Source organism: Myzus persicae, unplaced genomic scaffold (assembly GCF_001856785.1).
Source record: "Myzus persicae strain clone G006 unplaced genomic scaffold, MPER_G0061.0, whole genome shotgun sequence".
In the NCBI taxonomy this organism is placed as follows: Eukaryota; Metazoa; Arthropoda; class Insecta; order Hemiptera; family Aphididae; genus Myzus; species Myzus persicae.
Window position 1 is genome coordinate 156,407 of NW_019101814.1, and position 18,185 is coordinate 174,591.

An 18,185-nucleotide genomic window follows, 5' to 3' on the forward strand; every position below is an offset into this window, starting at 1 on the left:
CATAGAGTCGACAACGGTTACAACCATAATATGGTATACTACATAATAATATTATAATAAATAATATATACCGACACGAATTCATATTGTTATTTAATGATATGCACTCGGTGATGCATCGCCAAAATAAAATTTTGGGCACGCGTCTTTTTCGCGTATAGGTAGGTGACAATGGTAAAAATCTTATAATAATGTAAAAATAATAATATTCTTCTCTTCACTCGAAATCGTTATTTTTGCCATGCGAGTTCTTGTTATGCACATTGTTAGTACAAGTTACAGTGTGTACTTTAAGGAGGTCGTTTTTGGATATTTCTTGTAGTACCTTTACATGACTAAAATTATCTGAATGATAAATATTTTTACATAAGATATAGGGCATTCTTGTTGGTGTTTTGATAATCACCTGCAGATATCTTACTACATGAGTACCAACTGATAATTAAAAATTGTAAATAATTATATAATATTATAAGGCCATATACTCAAGTGTGGTCGTAAATTTAGATAGTACATACAATATTTAATGTATACAATATTATATTACATGAGCTTAAGAAAAACTAGAGAAGTAACTATATACAGCTTGCGCCTACCCCGATACTGCACTGTATGTACTGCTCCACTGCTGCTTACCATAAATATTAAATTCCATATTATACGGTGATTGCTGATTACAAACAATTGTTATATTTATTTAATCGATAGCGGATTAGCTCACCACAATTATTATAAATAAAACAATGATCGAAGTTTATTCCTAAACAAATATTTACGCATTTCTTGTCCATTATTATTTTATTGTTGGATACAAGATTCCGCTAGATAGCTTTTATCTTGACATCGTGATAATATTATGTTTTAACGGTATACCACACATTATTAGGTTTATAACTGGTGAGTGGACTGTAGACTCCTAATATATAATTTATGACATTTATTTTGGTTACCAATAACTATTCTAACTACTACTTTGAATTAGAATAAAATCTAAAAAGTAAAATCGCAGTCTAAATTATTATTAAATTGACATATACATGCTTAAAATAACACTATATGTGGAATTTTACCTATTTTTTTATTTTTCACTCATTTCCGCAGTGCGTTTTGGAGAAGAACTATAAGACTTTGGCCGATTTACTATTGAAATTTCAAAACGAACGGATCTGGTACAGCAGCAGGGTGGTAGGGTATGTCGGGCTTTATAATACGTAAGCTGCAGAGTTTTCGAAACTATAATATAATATAATATATGGTTCGGCGTCACTGTAGCAGCTGCCTTAGACTTGCGCATATTATTACTACCTATCGTAATAATATATAATAATGGCGTGACACCCGTTATTACTTATTGTAATAATATTATAATAATATCGTATAGAAATTGGAACGGAATCGACTGAATTCGATACGAAAACACAATAATATACTTGTGGTCACTTTATGAAGCAAGACAGAATTAAGTATTTTTCTCATTTTCCGTCAAATCTGAGAGTAGTCCAATTTTGGAATTTTTTCCACTAAACTTATTGGCTGTCAGTGCTAAGGTTATCGAAATTTGGACGACATTGTTAAGCTTGAATAGTAATTGTTCAATTTGCTCACCAAATTCATAGAATCGGGCCTTAATAGCTACATGTTATAGGCGGTTTGTTCTTATATTATTATCTGTGATAAACAGTTTACATGCGATAAGCCAATAACTCAGAAATTGAATTCTACTAAACCTCTTCGCAATTAAGAGGATTTGCATTATACTATTTCCACTTACGCCTCTCATTAAATTGTCGCTACCTCGCGATTATTATTATTTGTTATTGGAACGTTTTATCGATTGGTCGGCCGAATAGTGTTGCTGGCGACTGCAGACGTTTGGCATACCTACTTACGTTCTGATAGCGTTGAAATATTATTAATCACTCCGCGCAACTCTATCTGGCGGACGAGTGAGGCTCGCGGGCCGGAACCGACAATCGGGCGACGGATCGCGCCAGTTTCCGTCCACTCGACCGAATTGGTGATGCGGCGGCGAACGAAAGGCTGAAACCCGCCCGGAGAACCATATTATTGGTAGGCATACCCACATGATATTATTATACCGATAGTATTGTTTTCGATCGGAAGTTTTTTTTTGTTTTCACGTGTGCTCGATCGGTGAAAAATTCGCGAATTTCCGTCGCCAACCCGATATTATTATTACCTACCCGGAGAGGTGTACAGTGTCGAGTGCGAAAAAATGATATACGATATTTTTTACTCGGATTTTAAACGACCGTGACGTGTCGTAGCCGTTTTCCGGCACCTCTCGACATGTCCCCGTGGGTCGAGTATAGGTTGACCGCGCGTGTGCATACCTATATGGTATAATACCATTATATAGTAGGTAGGTACAATGTACATCATATTATATATATATGAAGTATAAAATAATATATGATATATTGTTTTCTATATAACGCTCGCACAGGGTAGTTTTTATTTTCCGAACAAACCGAGTTGGGTCGTCCATATATAATACGGCGTACCTTGTGAAATATTCATATTTTTGTTTGTTTTCTTCTTCTTCTGTTTCGTTTTTACAGTGTGCAACATAACCGTGGGATTAATTTATCACACGCCCCAACATGAGCTCTTAAATATTTCACGTAACGTTTGTTAAAACCATGTTTTGATTTCCTATAATGGTGTTGACCTATAATTTTATATTTTAATGCTCGCGATAATCATCGTCCGATATCGCATTGTTATTTAAAACTGGCAGCGTGTAATGTAATGGACGAGAAAAGTTCATATTCTTGGTCAGTTGACGAAATTAAAATTGTTACGATAAATGAAACCGTTATTGGGTTAAAACGTAATTATACGCTTCCATCGCAATCATTAAATTGTTGAATTATGATTACCTGTTATTGTAATTATTATCATTTATTTGTTCGTATTTCAGAAGTCGACTGTAGTTTATAACAAATGTCCATACGGGTATCATACAATAATGTACTGTTCTGACTTCCAACGGACAACTGGACAAGGGTCCTTTTGCGGTTTAAATAATTTTAATTAATAACTAGGTTTCTAGGTAAATGAATAAGGACTTGTTGTAACACACTTATATTATAGTGTTTCGTTGTAGTGTGTGTACGTCAAGAATTGTGTCATGATCCCAGACGAAAATCATTCTAATATTTCCACCGGTATCAAGTCATCGAATAGTGTTGAAAGTGTTGTTAATTATTATAACAGGTAGTTGCGATTGTCCGTCAATATGATATTGATGATAAACTCTATTCAACCAACGCCATCTATATCTATATAGATATATATAGATACATTATAATTAGGGGCTTAGGGTGAATTATTATTGTATTGCAATATATTATATGATTCATATAAAATATGTATTTTGTGGAAATGGATTTTTTGACAACCCAAGTCGTGGTGGAGTGGTAGATGACAGGTGAGCATCAATAATTAATTCTATTCGCGCCGCGCCCTTATACGAGTTATAGATGATTGAGGAGGGTTAGGTACACTACAATATTATTGTGTGAATTACTAACTTTGACTGATGCGTCCACTATACTATTCTACAAGTCAACTAAAGCTTAGTTTTGTTTTGATTTTCTTTTGTTATCAAATTCCATTGTACCTACGAGTATTTAGAAATACAATATGCATGTTACCATCACTAACCAATGTATTATTATAGGTATTACTGGTATTAGGTTAAGTACCTATCTATATTATGCAAACTCACTAAACTACACCAATTATATTTTCCCCTGGGGAACAGTCGATAAACTATTACTTTGACATATAAAGTATTGGTAACTGCAGTTGATGGCTACAGGTATATACGGGGCAGGCGGGCAGCAAATGTCCATCTGTTTCTACGGAAGTGCTGCAAAGACAAGACAATAAGAACGGCAAAAATCATAACCATGGCTTAAACCAATAAGGTATAATATAGTCAGAGTCATCCTTATAGGGAGGGGGAGGCCTCGCGATTTTTACTCAGATTTGGAGCCTAAAGTTCAAAGAATATTGGAAAATCGGTTTCAGAAATCGTATTATATTTATTCCATAACATTAAAAATTTTATATTTCATAAAGAAATATTGAAGGAAATTCTTAGAAATAAAGTATATAATTAGTAAATAAATAACTGCTGTGGTCAAAATATTATGATGACTGGCCGTCATATGATGGGACAAAAGTACAAAACCAAAGGGTACGTAATACTTTCACAAAACCACAAAACTTTTTTCATCCCATCATGCTCATCATAGCTCATATAAGCTGTGATTTGGAAAATCTCAAGAACGGCCCTTAGGACATGGGTATTCGTCGCCAGCGTGTATACTACGACATCGTATAATTATACTTGCATCTCGTTAATTAGGGGGGTGTACGGCGACCCCTTGGAAGTCAGCACCGATGCGTAGGCGACCGCGTGACGACCGGCCACCGACATCACTCGGCAGCCATTCTGGTGGCTCGTGGCCCTGGCCATCACCATTGGCGTCTCCAACACCAATATGGTTTGATCGGTGCACACCGACTTGGCCATCACCTCGATGTCACCGTACTCCAACTGGGGGCACGGTGGCTCGTTCACCACTCCCAGCCACCGTTCCATTATAAACGCATCCGTCTCGTTCGCCTGCGGATAATAGTCATGTTAATATTTAACAATAATCGGTACATAACCGACGTTTAACAGTGTGACATCCAATATAGGTACAGCCGGTACAGGTAGGAATGTAATAATAAGTGGTGCTATGAAGTTATAAAAAATAAAATTGATCAAATATGCAGGTATACAAACGTGCACATAAAAATCTGAACTATGCGAAAAATCGTTCAAAATTGAAAATCACAAAAATTATACAATATACTGTATTATATATATTTTGGTATATTTTTTTCTAGTTCAATCACACTTAATGGTGGTTGCAACTACATTTTGGTGAATAGGTATAACTATATATTATACTATCGTTAGTAAACTGTAACCACATTTTTTTTTTTTTGGGGGGGGGGGGATTTCATGTTATTTTTTTCTTATCTGTGTGGACATCTTCCTTACGCCCTTTTCTACTCATTTGGTAAGTACGAGCAAATGGCTCGTAATAAATATAAATTTATATCAATATTTATAATATGTATACAATGTGTCGAGTATTGTTCAACTATAGCAATAGGCATGCAAGAAGCAAGGAAGTGGGTATCGTCAGAACAGGATTCAGGACACCGCTTAAATAGTACAACAATTAGTCTAAGGCTCTAAGCATTCACCAAGTTCGAGAAACAGTTTTTTAGCTTACTCGTTCTTAGTTAATTGTATGCATTATCGAAGAAAACATTTATCTTGACTTATTGTGCAACAAACATTTGGGAGGTAAGCCCTCCGCCATAGCCACCATCTAGTTTCGCCTACGTATGGGCAGGTACTTCAAAAACATTTTAAAAACATACACGAAAATTGAAATATGTATACGTAAATCGACCTTTAATGAAACTACAGAGCTGAAATAACTGAATTATTAAATAGAGCACGGATACAGTTCTCAGAAATATCGACTGTAAAAGTTGCATGCACATAGGTACCTACTATGTATACGCAATGCAGTCATGTCATGTTAAATTATTACCAACGAATCATACATACATATTTAACCTAACCTAACATACATATAATGGCTAATTCAAAATACTTTTAGATTTTATAATACTCAAAATTCGTGTCGTAATGGCAAGGCAGTAACATCCCCGCAATGTATCTCAATTATAACTTTTATATATTTATATCACACTGAACACGGCTTTTATCTCGGATTATGAAGGAAATTTAAGAGGAATCACATCCCACATGGATATGATGTCGGTTTTTCTTATATTCTGAATTGAAAAGTGAAAAAATATTTCTGTTTTATATTATACAGGTTAATTTCAAACTAACATAATATTGTACAAAAATTAATCTAATACTATCTGATGATAATAAAGTTCTGGACAGAGTTTCACTATAGGGGAAGCTAATATAGGTATATATATTATATATATATTTACACGAATCAGAAATTTGATATACTGCAAAAGTGTAAATGAAAGAAGTTTGGCCGTTAAGGTGATAATATATAGTATTTTATTATTTATATTTGAAACATTATTCACTTCAGTGTGTTTGTCAAACATTTTTTAAATATTTTTTACACAATATTTATCTCATCCGTTTTTGTGCAGTTGTCACTGGTCATTGGTCTAGCACTGGGAGACTTAATTTTTAATCGTCCTGGACGTAGACAGAGATTAATTATTCACATTCGCTTTTTATCGCTCGATTCCTCTCTTCATTGTGTATGCGTATTTGTAAGGGGTTGGATTTAAACAATATCCTATATCCATCATGAGTGATGTGATGTGAATGTGTGTATAGTGACTGATCATTAATGTGAGTGAGTTCTCCGAACGATTTATGTAATTAAAGATAAAATACGGCTAAGATTTTTGGAAATCAGTAACGTACATATATGCGCAGTCGCACGTCACTAAGTTTTGTGATCAAAAAAGTTTCAATAGTCAACTCTAATACTCTAAAGTCCCGTAAAAAGTGGAAGAAAAATTCACCCAGTACCAAAAGCCCGATTTTAATTTTGAAAACATATTCGAATTTCTTATTCTCTTTTCTAGGTTGTATAGAAAATTAATTTTCGATTTTTTGGTATTGTTTAATTAGTATAAACCAAATTAATTTTCTTTTTTTCAAAATTCACCTTTACTTTAGTGTTACTAAAATAAAATTGAAAATCCATTTTCCACATAGCCTAGAAAAAATAATAAGGAATTAAAATATTCTTACAAAATTATATAATTGGACTTCTGGAAGTATATTTTTTTCTTCTGCAGCTTATTGGTCTGAATGCACGAAAAAAACGACGAAACCACGACCCTTTTCAATATAGCCTTAATAGTGAAATACTTTAAATTTTTTTTTTAATAATTATAAATAAAGGTCTGTTATTCGATAGCATTTCGAAAACATTGGTGTACATCATCATGTAAAATGTGTGTAGTTTTCAAATTTAAAAACGTAGGCAATACAATTTAATACTATATGGTTATACTATTGCGTTATAGTAAGTGATGATCATAGCTCATATTAGTCATATTATATATCACTACTAGCCGTCCCCTCCGGCCTTTCCAGGAAAAAAAATGTGATTGAATAAATGTCATTTTAAGTGTAAATCATATTATATTTTAATTTATAGCCCGGCGCTGCACGCTGCCTGTGAGACTACCTTGTGATTATGCGAGTAGTATATTATCAGGTAGGGTTGGAAATTTACCTGCTGTTAAATGTATAATTTAATTCTAAAGTATCAAAGTTATACCTAGTTGTACATAATAATTATATATAATATATTATCTAATATCCTCTAGATTTTAGTGGACGACGGTCGAAAAATTAAAGTTGGGAATACCATTCCTCATTTAGATTACAAAAAAAATATACAATATTATTTAGTTAATGTTTTTGCTGAAGGCTGGACAAATGGCATCACTATCTATCATTCCATCACCACCACACTTTCCTCTCATAACCGCAACTTCATTGGGCTAAATGTATGTTTAAAAACTTGCTCCGAGATGTCCTTTTTAATTTTAAAAAAATGATGAATGAAATAGGTAAAGGCGTTCTCAAGCGATTCCATGACAAAAGGAATAGGGTACATTTATAAATAGGTATTGGTATTTGGTATACATATTACAACATAATATGTCGTCGTATGTAATAGTATTAAGAATTGATAGTTTTTGTACATTTTTTATATTTTAGAGTGTTCGAACGTATTCTTATATTTTCCTGATGATCACAAATATACAATTAAAATTAAATTGTTTTTTTTTATATTTACACAAAACTAATAAAAATGCATTAAATAAGTTTACAAATAACTTCTTAAAGAATTTAGCTGATTCGTTATATTGTTTCTAGTAGCCACAATTCCAAAATACTGCACCCTCTGCAGGTGAGATTCAAATTAGGTCACTCAATAAGACCAACAGAACCTACCCAGGTTAACGAGTTTTAAAAAAAGAAAATCATTGCCATGGTTAATTATTATGCGATTACGAAATAAGCTACAAAAAGGATTCAGCGTGGGAAAAAAACAGAGATGGCCATAATTATACAGTACCAGAAAACAAAACCAAATTTTCGAAAGAAAAATAAGAAAACTTTGATTGTGTGTACCTACTGTTTTAATTTTTTATGAATTACTTCCCGAAAAATATTACTATTGTTTTTAAATGTTTTTTTTATTATTTTCAAAGATGGATAACTTTTTTCGCAGTGATGTCAAAATAAATAAATATAATTATTGGTTCTTCCCCGCGTGAAATCGTTTGTGAGTAACTTTAAACTAGTAAATTGAATTATTCAAATTCATTTAAATTTTTATTTTTTTAAAAATGTAATGCAAGTTAACGAAATCTGAAACCCCTTGAAAAGCGTAAGTGGCGGAGTCCTCTTAATTATTATTATAAATAACATAATAATACATTTATACTCACTTTGAACAGCAGGTACCCAAAGCTGTTGCGCCTCACGCACAGCACGTGCGTCCGCATCTTGGACAGCGAGTCCAACGACGGTATGGCCAGGTCGGACTTGTCAACGGTCAACCGGGAGAACAGCACTGCTGAGTACGACGTGCTAATGCACAGGCCGAACAGTAACGTGACCCAAGATACGACGCGTACGGAACAGGCGTTGGTGTTGACGGTGTGAAGTCCTACGGATATTAATAATGATAAAGATGTATTGTGTTACCACTAACCACTATCATTGTGCATATTAATATTAATAATAAACGTGTTAATGGTAGAATGGTAATAAAGTTGATATTGATTTTTTTTAATTATGACAATATAGCTTTATTCAAGTCATGCTTAAAAATAAAACAATTTATAATATTTGTGTTATTTTTAATTTTTTGTAGCAAACGTTAATACTGTTAAATGTTAAATACTATACTATATACTATTATTGTAAATATTATTTATGTAAAAGTAGTTGATATCCATCTTAAAGATTATCATTATTAAATGCAGCGAAAACAAAATAACGTACAAAATATGTTTAATAATACGTGGTGTGAGTAGTAAGTTTATGTATAAGTATGACTATAAAATTAGCACTGTTGAACAATTCTTCTTACTTGCAAATGAAACTGTTTCCCATTTATTTATAATATAAATTATAAACTGTAGTCAATAATCATATTTTGTTATTTTGACTTATATCTATAGTATAGTATACATCGTACAATATAATATGCACGAGGTACGCAATATTTTTTTTAAACATTATTTTTCTGTGGGTGAATTAATATAATTATATTGTATATTGACAACATATTATAATATGTTTTAGTAATTTTTATAATATATTTATAGATATTATCAAGCCGCGACCTGTAGCAGTTCGCAAATCAGCAAATGGACGTTACGCTAAGTTTTGATTTTAATTTATCAAGAGTGTTACAATGACACTACCTCGCAGAAAAACCTAGTTCGTTTACTGTAAGCACTAGAGGCACTCGATGACAATTTACATTTTTGAATTGTGTCACTGCGTTAATCACGCCTGTGCGTTCATTGTTTCGGAGGCAAACTATGCGATTTATCACGGACTCCAAAATCGCCATTTGCGGCCCACCGCCTCTTCGATCTACGTACGCGTTTTCCTTTACACATATGTAACATATATGACTGATATACCTTGACTGCAAATCGATCCCCATACGACGAAGAAATAGGATATCAGGCTAGGAGATTCGGCGACCGATGGCTGTTGTAACTGTACCACGGGCACGTTGTCCGCTGGCGACATTATATGTCTGAAACACAATAACTATAATATTATTCGTGCGAATACTATAACGGGTGTATATAGTATGTTTCCGATCATTTGACACTATGTACAAGCTACGGTTCAAATCGAGAAGATTTCACTTTGTCATGGATCAACATCGGCTGTTTCATATCACCCCTTCTCCACCATATATATATCCTTAAAAAAACCACTCTACTTAACTTGTTTCCAAAATTTTATTCCATATTATATGATAATTTTAAGCATATATTTCTATGTCCCGTCCCATTCATCTCTGAGTCATAAAAAAATTTAAAAAAGAGAGCACACACAAAAAAATTGTTGAAACAATTCTCGCGTTATCATACCTATATTGTCTATATTATAATGTCGTGTCATTTTTAAATTTGTCAAAAATCAACGTCGTTAAAATATATATACCTACTATATGCTCATATAGTCTCTGCTCGTCCATCTCTAATGTACGCACGAGCTACAGGGAAATAATAATAATACGTCGAATTGATAATATTTTGATGGACGATCTTCTAGAGCGGGCAAATATAAAGGAAGGAATAAAAATTACGGTTTTTTTTTTTTGCGGAAAAGTTCGAAACGTCAACCGGGTTGGTGTGGACTTTACACGCCCGACCTCTAAGCGTGCGGCAGGATCCTAAGATCCTGGTACAAAGCTCACGACCATTCTGGAGGGGTGAAAAACGGTCTGTCACACACACTCGCTCACATGCACACGCACACATATATACTACGCTATTGATTTTACCCCTCTCTGATAATGTACGGAAACCCTTTTGTACGGGCATTATACGAACATTTGCAAAGGTTACATTTGCATATTATTGTACCGGCTTGAATAGATTCGTCTTACTGTATATTTTACAAAATATATATATTATATAATATTCGTTTCGGCAGGCGCACCGTTTAAACCGAATGGCCGAATCGTTCGATTTAGGTGTAGGATAATGTAAAATCACACCCAATCATTTAAAATTTTTATGTGGCGTGATGCGGCACAAATTTCTGGAGAACATATTATTACAGATCAATATATTAGCTTGACCAGAGACCACTCGGTCGAGGAATCAGCCTACCTAATTTGTTTGATATATAGTATTCCCTCACAAGAATATGAAGTTCGATTTTGTAAGAAATGCCCGTTCTAAAAATATAACATTAATGGGAGATTTTTTCTTTATTTTACTACATTCAAAATTTTAAAACGTCGAAATGAGACGAAATTAATACAGGTAATATTTATTAAGTTTACACGTGTATGATGTACCTAAAGCACAAATATTTTACGAAAACGAGAAATTCTATACTACGTTTAATAGAACCATGCACGTGAAAAGTTTATTATAAAAAACTCCATTTTTTTAAAAACCTCTTTCGTATAAATACATTGAAATAATATCCATACATTTATCATGTATTAAGTAGTAATGTATTTAAAACTTTGATGTAGATATCTATACCTACATAAACCAAATAGCATATTGCATATACAAACCGTGTATTTACTTAAGTTATTTAAAGTTTTGATAATATAAGTAAATATTTATTTGGCCCCAGATTCATTGAGGTCTTTACGGCACTAGGTACTAAAATGAACAACGGATAGCGACGGAATTATTAATGATAGCTTTATTCATTTATTTTAGTTAAAAGAAATAACTTTTAAAGCCGTTTGATGTAGAAAAAAAAATAGAACTAATTATTAATATAAATTGTACCTTTTCACACGATATGATATTTTTTCCCGTATCATTTTAATGAGTTCGATCTGTTTTAATTTATTTTATTTTAATAAACTACATTATGCAATATATTATATCGTTGGAATTTCACAAACTCAAAGTTTCGATACAACTGAATAAATATTAATTTAAATGTATCACTAAACTTAGTGTACAACATAGAGGTGTCGAGTGGGTTTTTCGCTGTAATTGATGTGTTCAATTTGAATTCAATGATAGGTTTATGGTATCGTTTTTTTAAAGTATAGACGGATATTCGTTTTTAAATTATATTCTACCAAAAAAAAAAAAAAAACAAAAATAGATTTCGTCAATTAAATTTTTAACTTTTGACCCCCCTCCCCTTCCCTCCTCCTCCCGCCAAAGTACAAACTAGATATTTTGCTTCCCCACAAGAAAATATGCTAAAGTAGGAAATGTAAGCATTTTACTGCCTAAAAGAGGATGATGAGAGACGCAACAATATTTTTAAAAAAACACACACATCATTGCAAAATCAATACACTCGTATAGCTATCGACTCACATTCTAAAACGGAATGTTGTTTTTATGCGCATATCGGCATAAAGATAATATTATCTATATAGGATAGGTATATTTTTTCGCCGCCGGTGAAAGGAATAAAAACGACCAATAATCGATTTGCTTCGACGGTCAAACTTATGAATATTTATGACTCGTACCTGCAATATATTATTACGTATTATACATAAGTACTATAGCAGGTACCGACCTTTTCTCTCTCTATAATTAATACTCGCTCTCGCGGCTGCAGTACGGGTGCACACTTTGCCGCCGCAGCTCACCTATTTTTACCGGAGTACAATTTAATAGAACTAATAGATAAACACAAAAATGTGACTGAATGTCGTACGAAAAATGTCCCTTTTCCATCGTCTGTTAATATTATTATTATATTAATCGACCTTGACGCTGCAGCAGACCTGATTTTCACGACCAACCACAAGCACACGACGATCACGAACATCGTCAAAAAGAACGCAGCCCACACTTCCGGACTCCATGTCACCAAGTACGACAGCGAAGTTGCCCGGTTGACGGTATACTTTGCGTAAAGTTCGTACCTGCAAGACCAAGCAGAGACGTTAGAGCCAGGTAAGTTGTACACGATGCATTTCAAGTGGAATCCGTGCGTTGCAAAGACATACGGTAAGCCGTGGGTTCCTATAATTGTCGTAATATTATTATGTTATAATTCTTTATATATGCGTATGCGACTTGCAGTGCCGGATTAAACACTATTGTGGGCTCCTGGCAGTCTACATTTTGTGACCCCTTGGAACATTATTACTCAATTACGTCTTTAATTTTACTAAGTACTCAATAATTAAAATTAGTAGTTTTAATAATACCAACTAATCTTAATAAACAAAACAATGCTTATTAAATTATATCATTGAAGTTCTAATAATCGATTACAGGAAAAATGAATTTATATTTATTATTTGTTTCTACTAGTTTCAACAAATGATTCTCAACAACTATAAAAAAATAATAACTTGAAGTAAACTGTAATGCTTAGTTTAAGCATTTTAAACTTCAAATATTTACAGCGGTTCATGAAGGCTTGCAGCGCACGACGGCAATGTTCGTCCTCGCCTAATAAATTATAATAATATGATATACAATAAATATCATCAAGTACCTACTTATAATTCGACTAAATCCATTAAACATTTTTACGGCTTACAATTATATACAGTATATGATTTTCAAATCGATTTTTGTTCACTAATCCGTAAATGAAATGGATACTTATAATTTAAAAAAATAAAAAATGGTTTTCCGTTTTTCACCTATAGCTTGTGTGTTTTCATCCATACGGGTATACATACTTCGACTAATGGGTAATCCGGCACTGACGACATGTATATACCGTACATACTCTTGGGTTTCTCAAATTCCATACTGCAATAATTAGGTACTATAACGTTACAATTAAAATTAAATTGTACTTAAAAATTTTTCAATATTGCCGCAGCCTTGAAACTTCATAATACACATATTCTATTTTTTCTTCATAACATTATTGTAATTAATAGTACACATATACACATGCAATCAGATATATCATTAAAAATATCAAAACAGATAACATTATAATAATGCTATAACAATAATTATGTGTATTGTGTATTTGTGTATAATTGGTAAATGTGTATAAATAGTACAAATTCCCGCAATAAAGTAACGAAAAAGGTATTGAACCTATGATATAAATATATTATTGTTAAGTCCTTATGCAATTCCCACCGATTTTTATCACATTGGCTTGAAAGTTGCAGTACACAACTACGTGATTGGTGTACGAGACTCATTCGCGTTCGAACGGCGTTCGTGATATTGTATACTATGATGTGCTTTCGAGATTTTACGGTAATATAAATGATTCATGTTGTATAAGTTATAGCAGTTATATTCATAGACTTAAAGAAATAGACGGAACATTAGGTATGATAACGCGTGCAAGTGGGTGGAGCTTGTTCCGAGGATCGGGCGTTGAAAAACCNGTACCTTTTCACACGATATGATATTTTTTCCCGTATCATTTTAATGAGTTCGATCTGTTTTAATTTATTTTATTTTAATAAACTACATTATGCAATATATTATATCGTTGGAATTTCACAAACTCAAAGTTTCGATACAACTGAATAAATATTAATTTAAATGTATCACTAAACTTAGTGTACAACATAGAGGTGTCGAGTGGGTTTTTCGCTGTAATTGATGTGTTCAATTTGAATTCAATGATAGGTTTATGGTATCGTTTTTTTAAAGTATAGACGGATATTCGTTTTTAAATTATATTCTACCAAAAAAAAAAAAAAAACAAAAATAGATTTCGTCAATTAAATTTTTAACTTTTGACCCCCCTCCCCTTCCCTCCTCCTCCCGCCAAAGTACAAACTAGATATTTTGCTTCCCCACAAGAAAATATGCTAAAGTAGGAAATGTAAGCATTTTACTGCCTAAAAGAGGATGATGAGAGACGCAACAATATTTTTAAAAAAACACACACATCATTGCAAAATCAATACACTCGTATAGCTATCGACTCACATTCTAAAACGGAATGTTGTTTTTATGCGCATATCGGCATAAAGATAATATTATCTATATAGGATAGGTATATTTTTTCGCCGCCGGTGAAAGGAATAAAAACGACCAATAATCGATTTGCTTCGACGGTCAAACTTATGAATATTTATGACTCGTACCTGCAATATATTATTACGTATTATACATAAGTACTATAGCAGGTACCGACCTTTTCTCTCTCTATAATTAATACTCGCTCTCGCGGCTGCAGTACGGGTGCACACTTTGCCGCCGCAGCTCACCTATTTTTACCGGAGTACAATTTAATAGAACTAATAGATAAACACAAAAATGTGACTGAATGTCGTACGAAAAATGTCCCTTTTCCATCGTCTGTTAATATTATTATTATATTAATCGACCTTGACGCTGCAGCAGACCTGATTTTCACGACCAACCACAAGCACACGACGATCACGAACATCGTCAACAAGAACGCAGCCCACACTTCCGGACTCCATGTCACCAAGTACGACAGCGAAGTTGCCCGGTTGACGGTATACTTTGCGTAAAGTTCGTACCTGCAAGACCAAGCAGAGACGTTAGAGCCAGGTAAGTTGTACACGATGCATTTCAAGTGGAATCCGTGCGTTGCAAAGACATACGGTAAGCCGTGGGTTCCTATAATTGTCGTAATATTATTATGTTATAATTCTTTATATATGCGTATGCGACTTGCAGTGCCGGATTAAACACTATTGTGGGCTCCTGGCAGTCTACATTTTGTGACCCCTTGGAACATTATTACTCAATTACGTCTTTAATTTTACTAAGTACTCAATAATTAAAATTAGTAGTTTTAATAATACCAACTAATCTTAATAAACAAAACAATGCTTATTAAATTATATCATTGAAGTTCTAATAATCGATTACAGGAAAAATGAATTTATATTTATTATTTGTTTCTACTAGTTTCAACAAATGATTCTCAACAACTATAAAAAAATAATAACTTGAAGTAAACTGTAATGCTTAGTTTAAGCATTTTAAACTTCAAATATTTACAGCGGTTCATGAAGGCTTGCAGCGCACGACGGCAATGTTCGTCCTCGCCTAATAAATTATAATAATATGATATACAATAAATATCATCAAGTACCTACTTATAATTCGACTAAATCCATTAAACATTTTTACGGCTTACAATTATATACAGTATATGATTTTCAAATCGATTTTTGTTCACTAATCCGTAAATGAAATGGATACTTATAATTTAAAAAAATAAAAAATGGTTTTCCGTTTTTCACCTATAGCTTGTGTGTTTTCATCCATACGGGTATACATACTTCGACTAATGGGTAATCCGGCACTGACGACATGTATATACCGTACATACTCTTGGGTTTCTCAAATTCCATACTGCAATAATTAGGTACTATAACGTTACAATTAAAATTAAATTGTACTTAAAAATTTTTCAATATTGCCGCAGCCTTGAAACTTCATAATACACATATTCTATTTTTTCTTCATTATTGTAATTAATAGTACACATATACACATGCAATCAGATATATCATTAAAAATATCAAAACAGATAACATTATAATAATGCTATAACAATAATTATGTGTATTGTGTATTTGTGTATAATTGGTAAATGTGTATAAATAGTACAAATTCCCGCAATAAAGTAACGAAAAAGGTATTGAACCTATGATATAAATATATTATTGTTAAGTCCTTATGCAATTCCCACCGATTTTTATCACATTGGCTTGAAAGTTGCAGTACACAACTACGTGATTGGTGTACGAGACTCATTCGCGTTCGAACGGCGTTCGTGATATTGTATACTATGATGTGCTTTCGAGATTTTACGGTAATATAAATGATTCATGTTGTATAAGTTATAGCAGTTATATTATGTAGGTAATGCGTTATCCGTTGCAATAAAATTAAATGCACTTGCTCAGGAGAAAAGCGTAAATAGAAATATCAAACACGAGCATATAATGTATATATACATTTGCTTGTGATGGCGTTGTTTTACAATGTGCGGCGATGTAAAAACGTTGCAGAAATCGCACGTACTTATATGCATTACATATTTTAAAACGAGAACATTTCTCAATTTACAAAATTTTTCGAATTGACGAGAGCTGCAGCTATGAATATAATTACCATGCAAAATAGACACCAGGCATACGACCTATACAGTACACGCCGCGCACTTTATTTAATTTAGTAACGTACCACGTTTTAAAAATCGGAATTGAAAAGTCGAAATCCTGTACGTCTGTAGTAGTGACCACGATCGGCACCAAGAGGATGTCACCGGTGTTATCTTTCAACATTGATTTGCCCACCTTGAAGTCTCCGTGCACGTAAACGCTCCTGCTCTCAAACATACATAATCATATATTAGAAAGTATATAATATGCATATTATATTAGTGTCAAATTTTTTTTTGGAACGGGGGAAGTGAGCAGTAGACCGCCTGGGGAGGCTCTTCCCTGAAAGTTGGGCCGTGTTTTGTTGTTGATATTGTATACAATTGTTGAATAGGATAATTAGTGTTAAAATTAAATACAAGTATAAAATTATTAAAATGGATATCACTGTAAAATATTCGAGAAGTTGATAACGTGTAGGCGTGAGAGGGAGCTCTCAGTGCGTTGTAATAAAAAATTTAAGCACCTCCACCTCTCACCTGCACCCTTCGTCGAGCATCAGGTACGCACTACCGTTATACACGTTATTAATAAACACTCCAAATACGCGAATAAGTCCTTAAATCGCGTAATAATACACACGTATATACTACATGTATACGAATGCGTATACGGCCCATTATATTAATTTATCATAGTTGCAACGTCTCTTTGAAAAAAAAAAAAAATTATCGACCGTTTTGCCGTTAATACTTACCCAACTATATCATTATTGCTGTTTTTGTGCATATATTTACACACACACACATATATATATATAACACACACCTACTCGAGCGATACGCATTACAATATTCGCATTAATTACACGTCGAGATGTATACACAAATATGTGCAGTGTGAATACGAACCAGTTGTCATAATAATAATAATAATAATAATAATAATGTCATCATCGCATAACACCCGCGGTCGTATGACGAACGGAGACGAACTACAGTATCCCATGTATACCTATATACAACACAATACTTACATACAACGAGCTGTACATACACACACACACACACACAAGCACAATGTTACCTGTCGTTATTTGCTTGACATCGATTTATCGGTCTCGTCGGGGGAAAAAAAAAAAATTTAAAAAAAAATGGTAAACACCTCGTTTCACAATTTAAAATTCGCAAACACACGCGTGTATAATTGCCCGACGTACCTATGTACACTGTACAGTGCGCTAGCGGAGAGGAGGCATACCTACTTACTGCCTATGTGTAT

The 18,185-nt window shown here is 33.2% G+C and overlaps 1 protein-coding gene across 4 annotated transcripts; it reads right to left on the minus strand.

Moving 5' to 3' along the window:
* Positions 1-2,422: 2,422 nt before the first annotated feature.
* Positions 2,423-18,085, minus strand: LOC111030489. 4 transcript variants are annotated; one of them, XM_022310008.1, is made up of 6 exons: positions 17,991-18,085; positions 16,987-17,127; positions 15,165-15,305; positions 9,787-9,905; positions 8,578-8,798; positions 2,423-4,660 (listed from the first exon to the last, which is right to left on the minus strand). In XM_022310008.1, exons 2-6 carry the CDS (start codon positions 17,085-17,087, stop codon positions 4,376-4,378), a joined length of 867 nt encoding a protein of 288 aa, XP_022165700.1. In that variant the 5' UTR covers positions 17,088-17,127; positions 17,991-18,085; the 3' UTR covers positions 2,423-4,375. The 4 variants fall into 4 exon arrangements, with proteins under 4 accessions (XP_022165700.1, XP_022165697.1, XP_022165698.1 ...); XM_022310005.1 differs by having other exon boundaries at positions 17,662-18,069; XM_022310006.1 differs by having other exon boundaries at positions 17,444-18,069.
* Positions 18,086-18,185: the final 100 nt, after the last annotated feature.

What these genes read in the sequence shown, in the direction of transcription:
- LOC111030489 (XM_022310005.1), bottom strand. Translation starts at nt 17,693, where the DNA reads ATGCACAAAAACAGCAATAATGATATAGTTGG. An exon ending in AGCAATAATGATATAGTTGG is followed by an intron (nt 17,128 to 17,661) that starts GTAAGTATTAAC and finishes GTTTGAGAGCAG; the next exon opens with GAGCGTTTACGTGCACGGAG. An exon ending in GGGATCGATTTGCAGTCAAG is followed by an intron (nt 8,799 to 9,786) that starts GTATATCAGTCA and finishes TAATATCCGTAG; the next exon opens with GACTTCACACCGTCAACACC.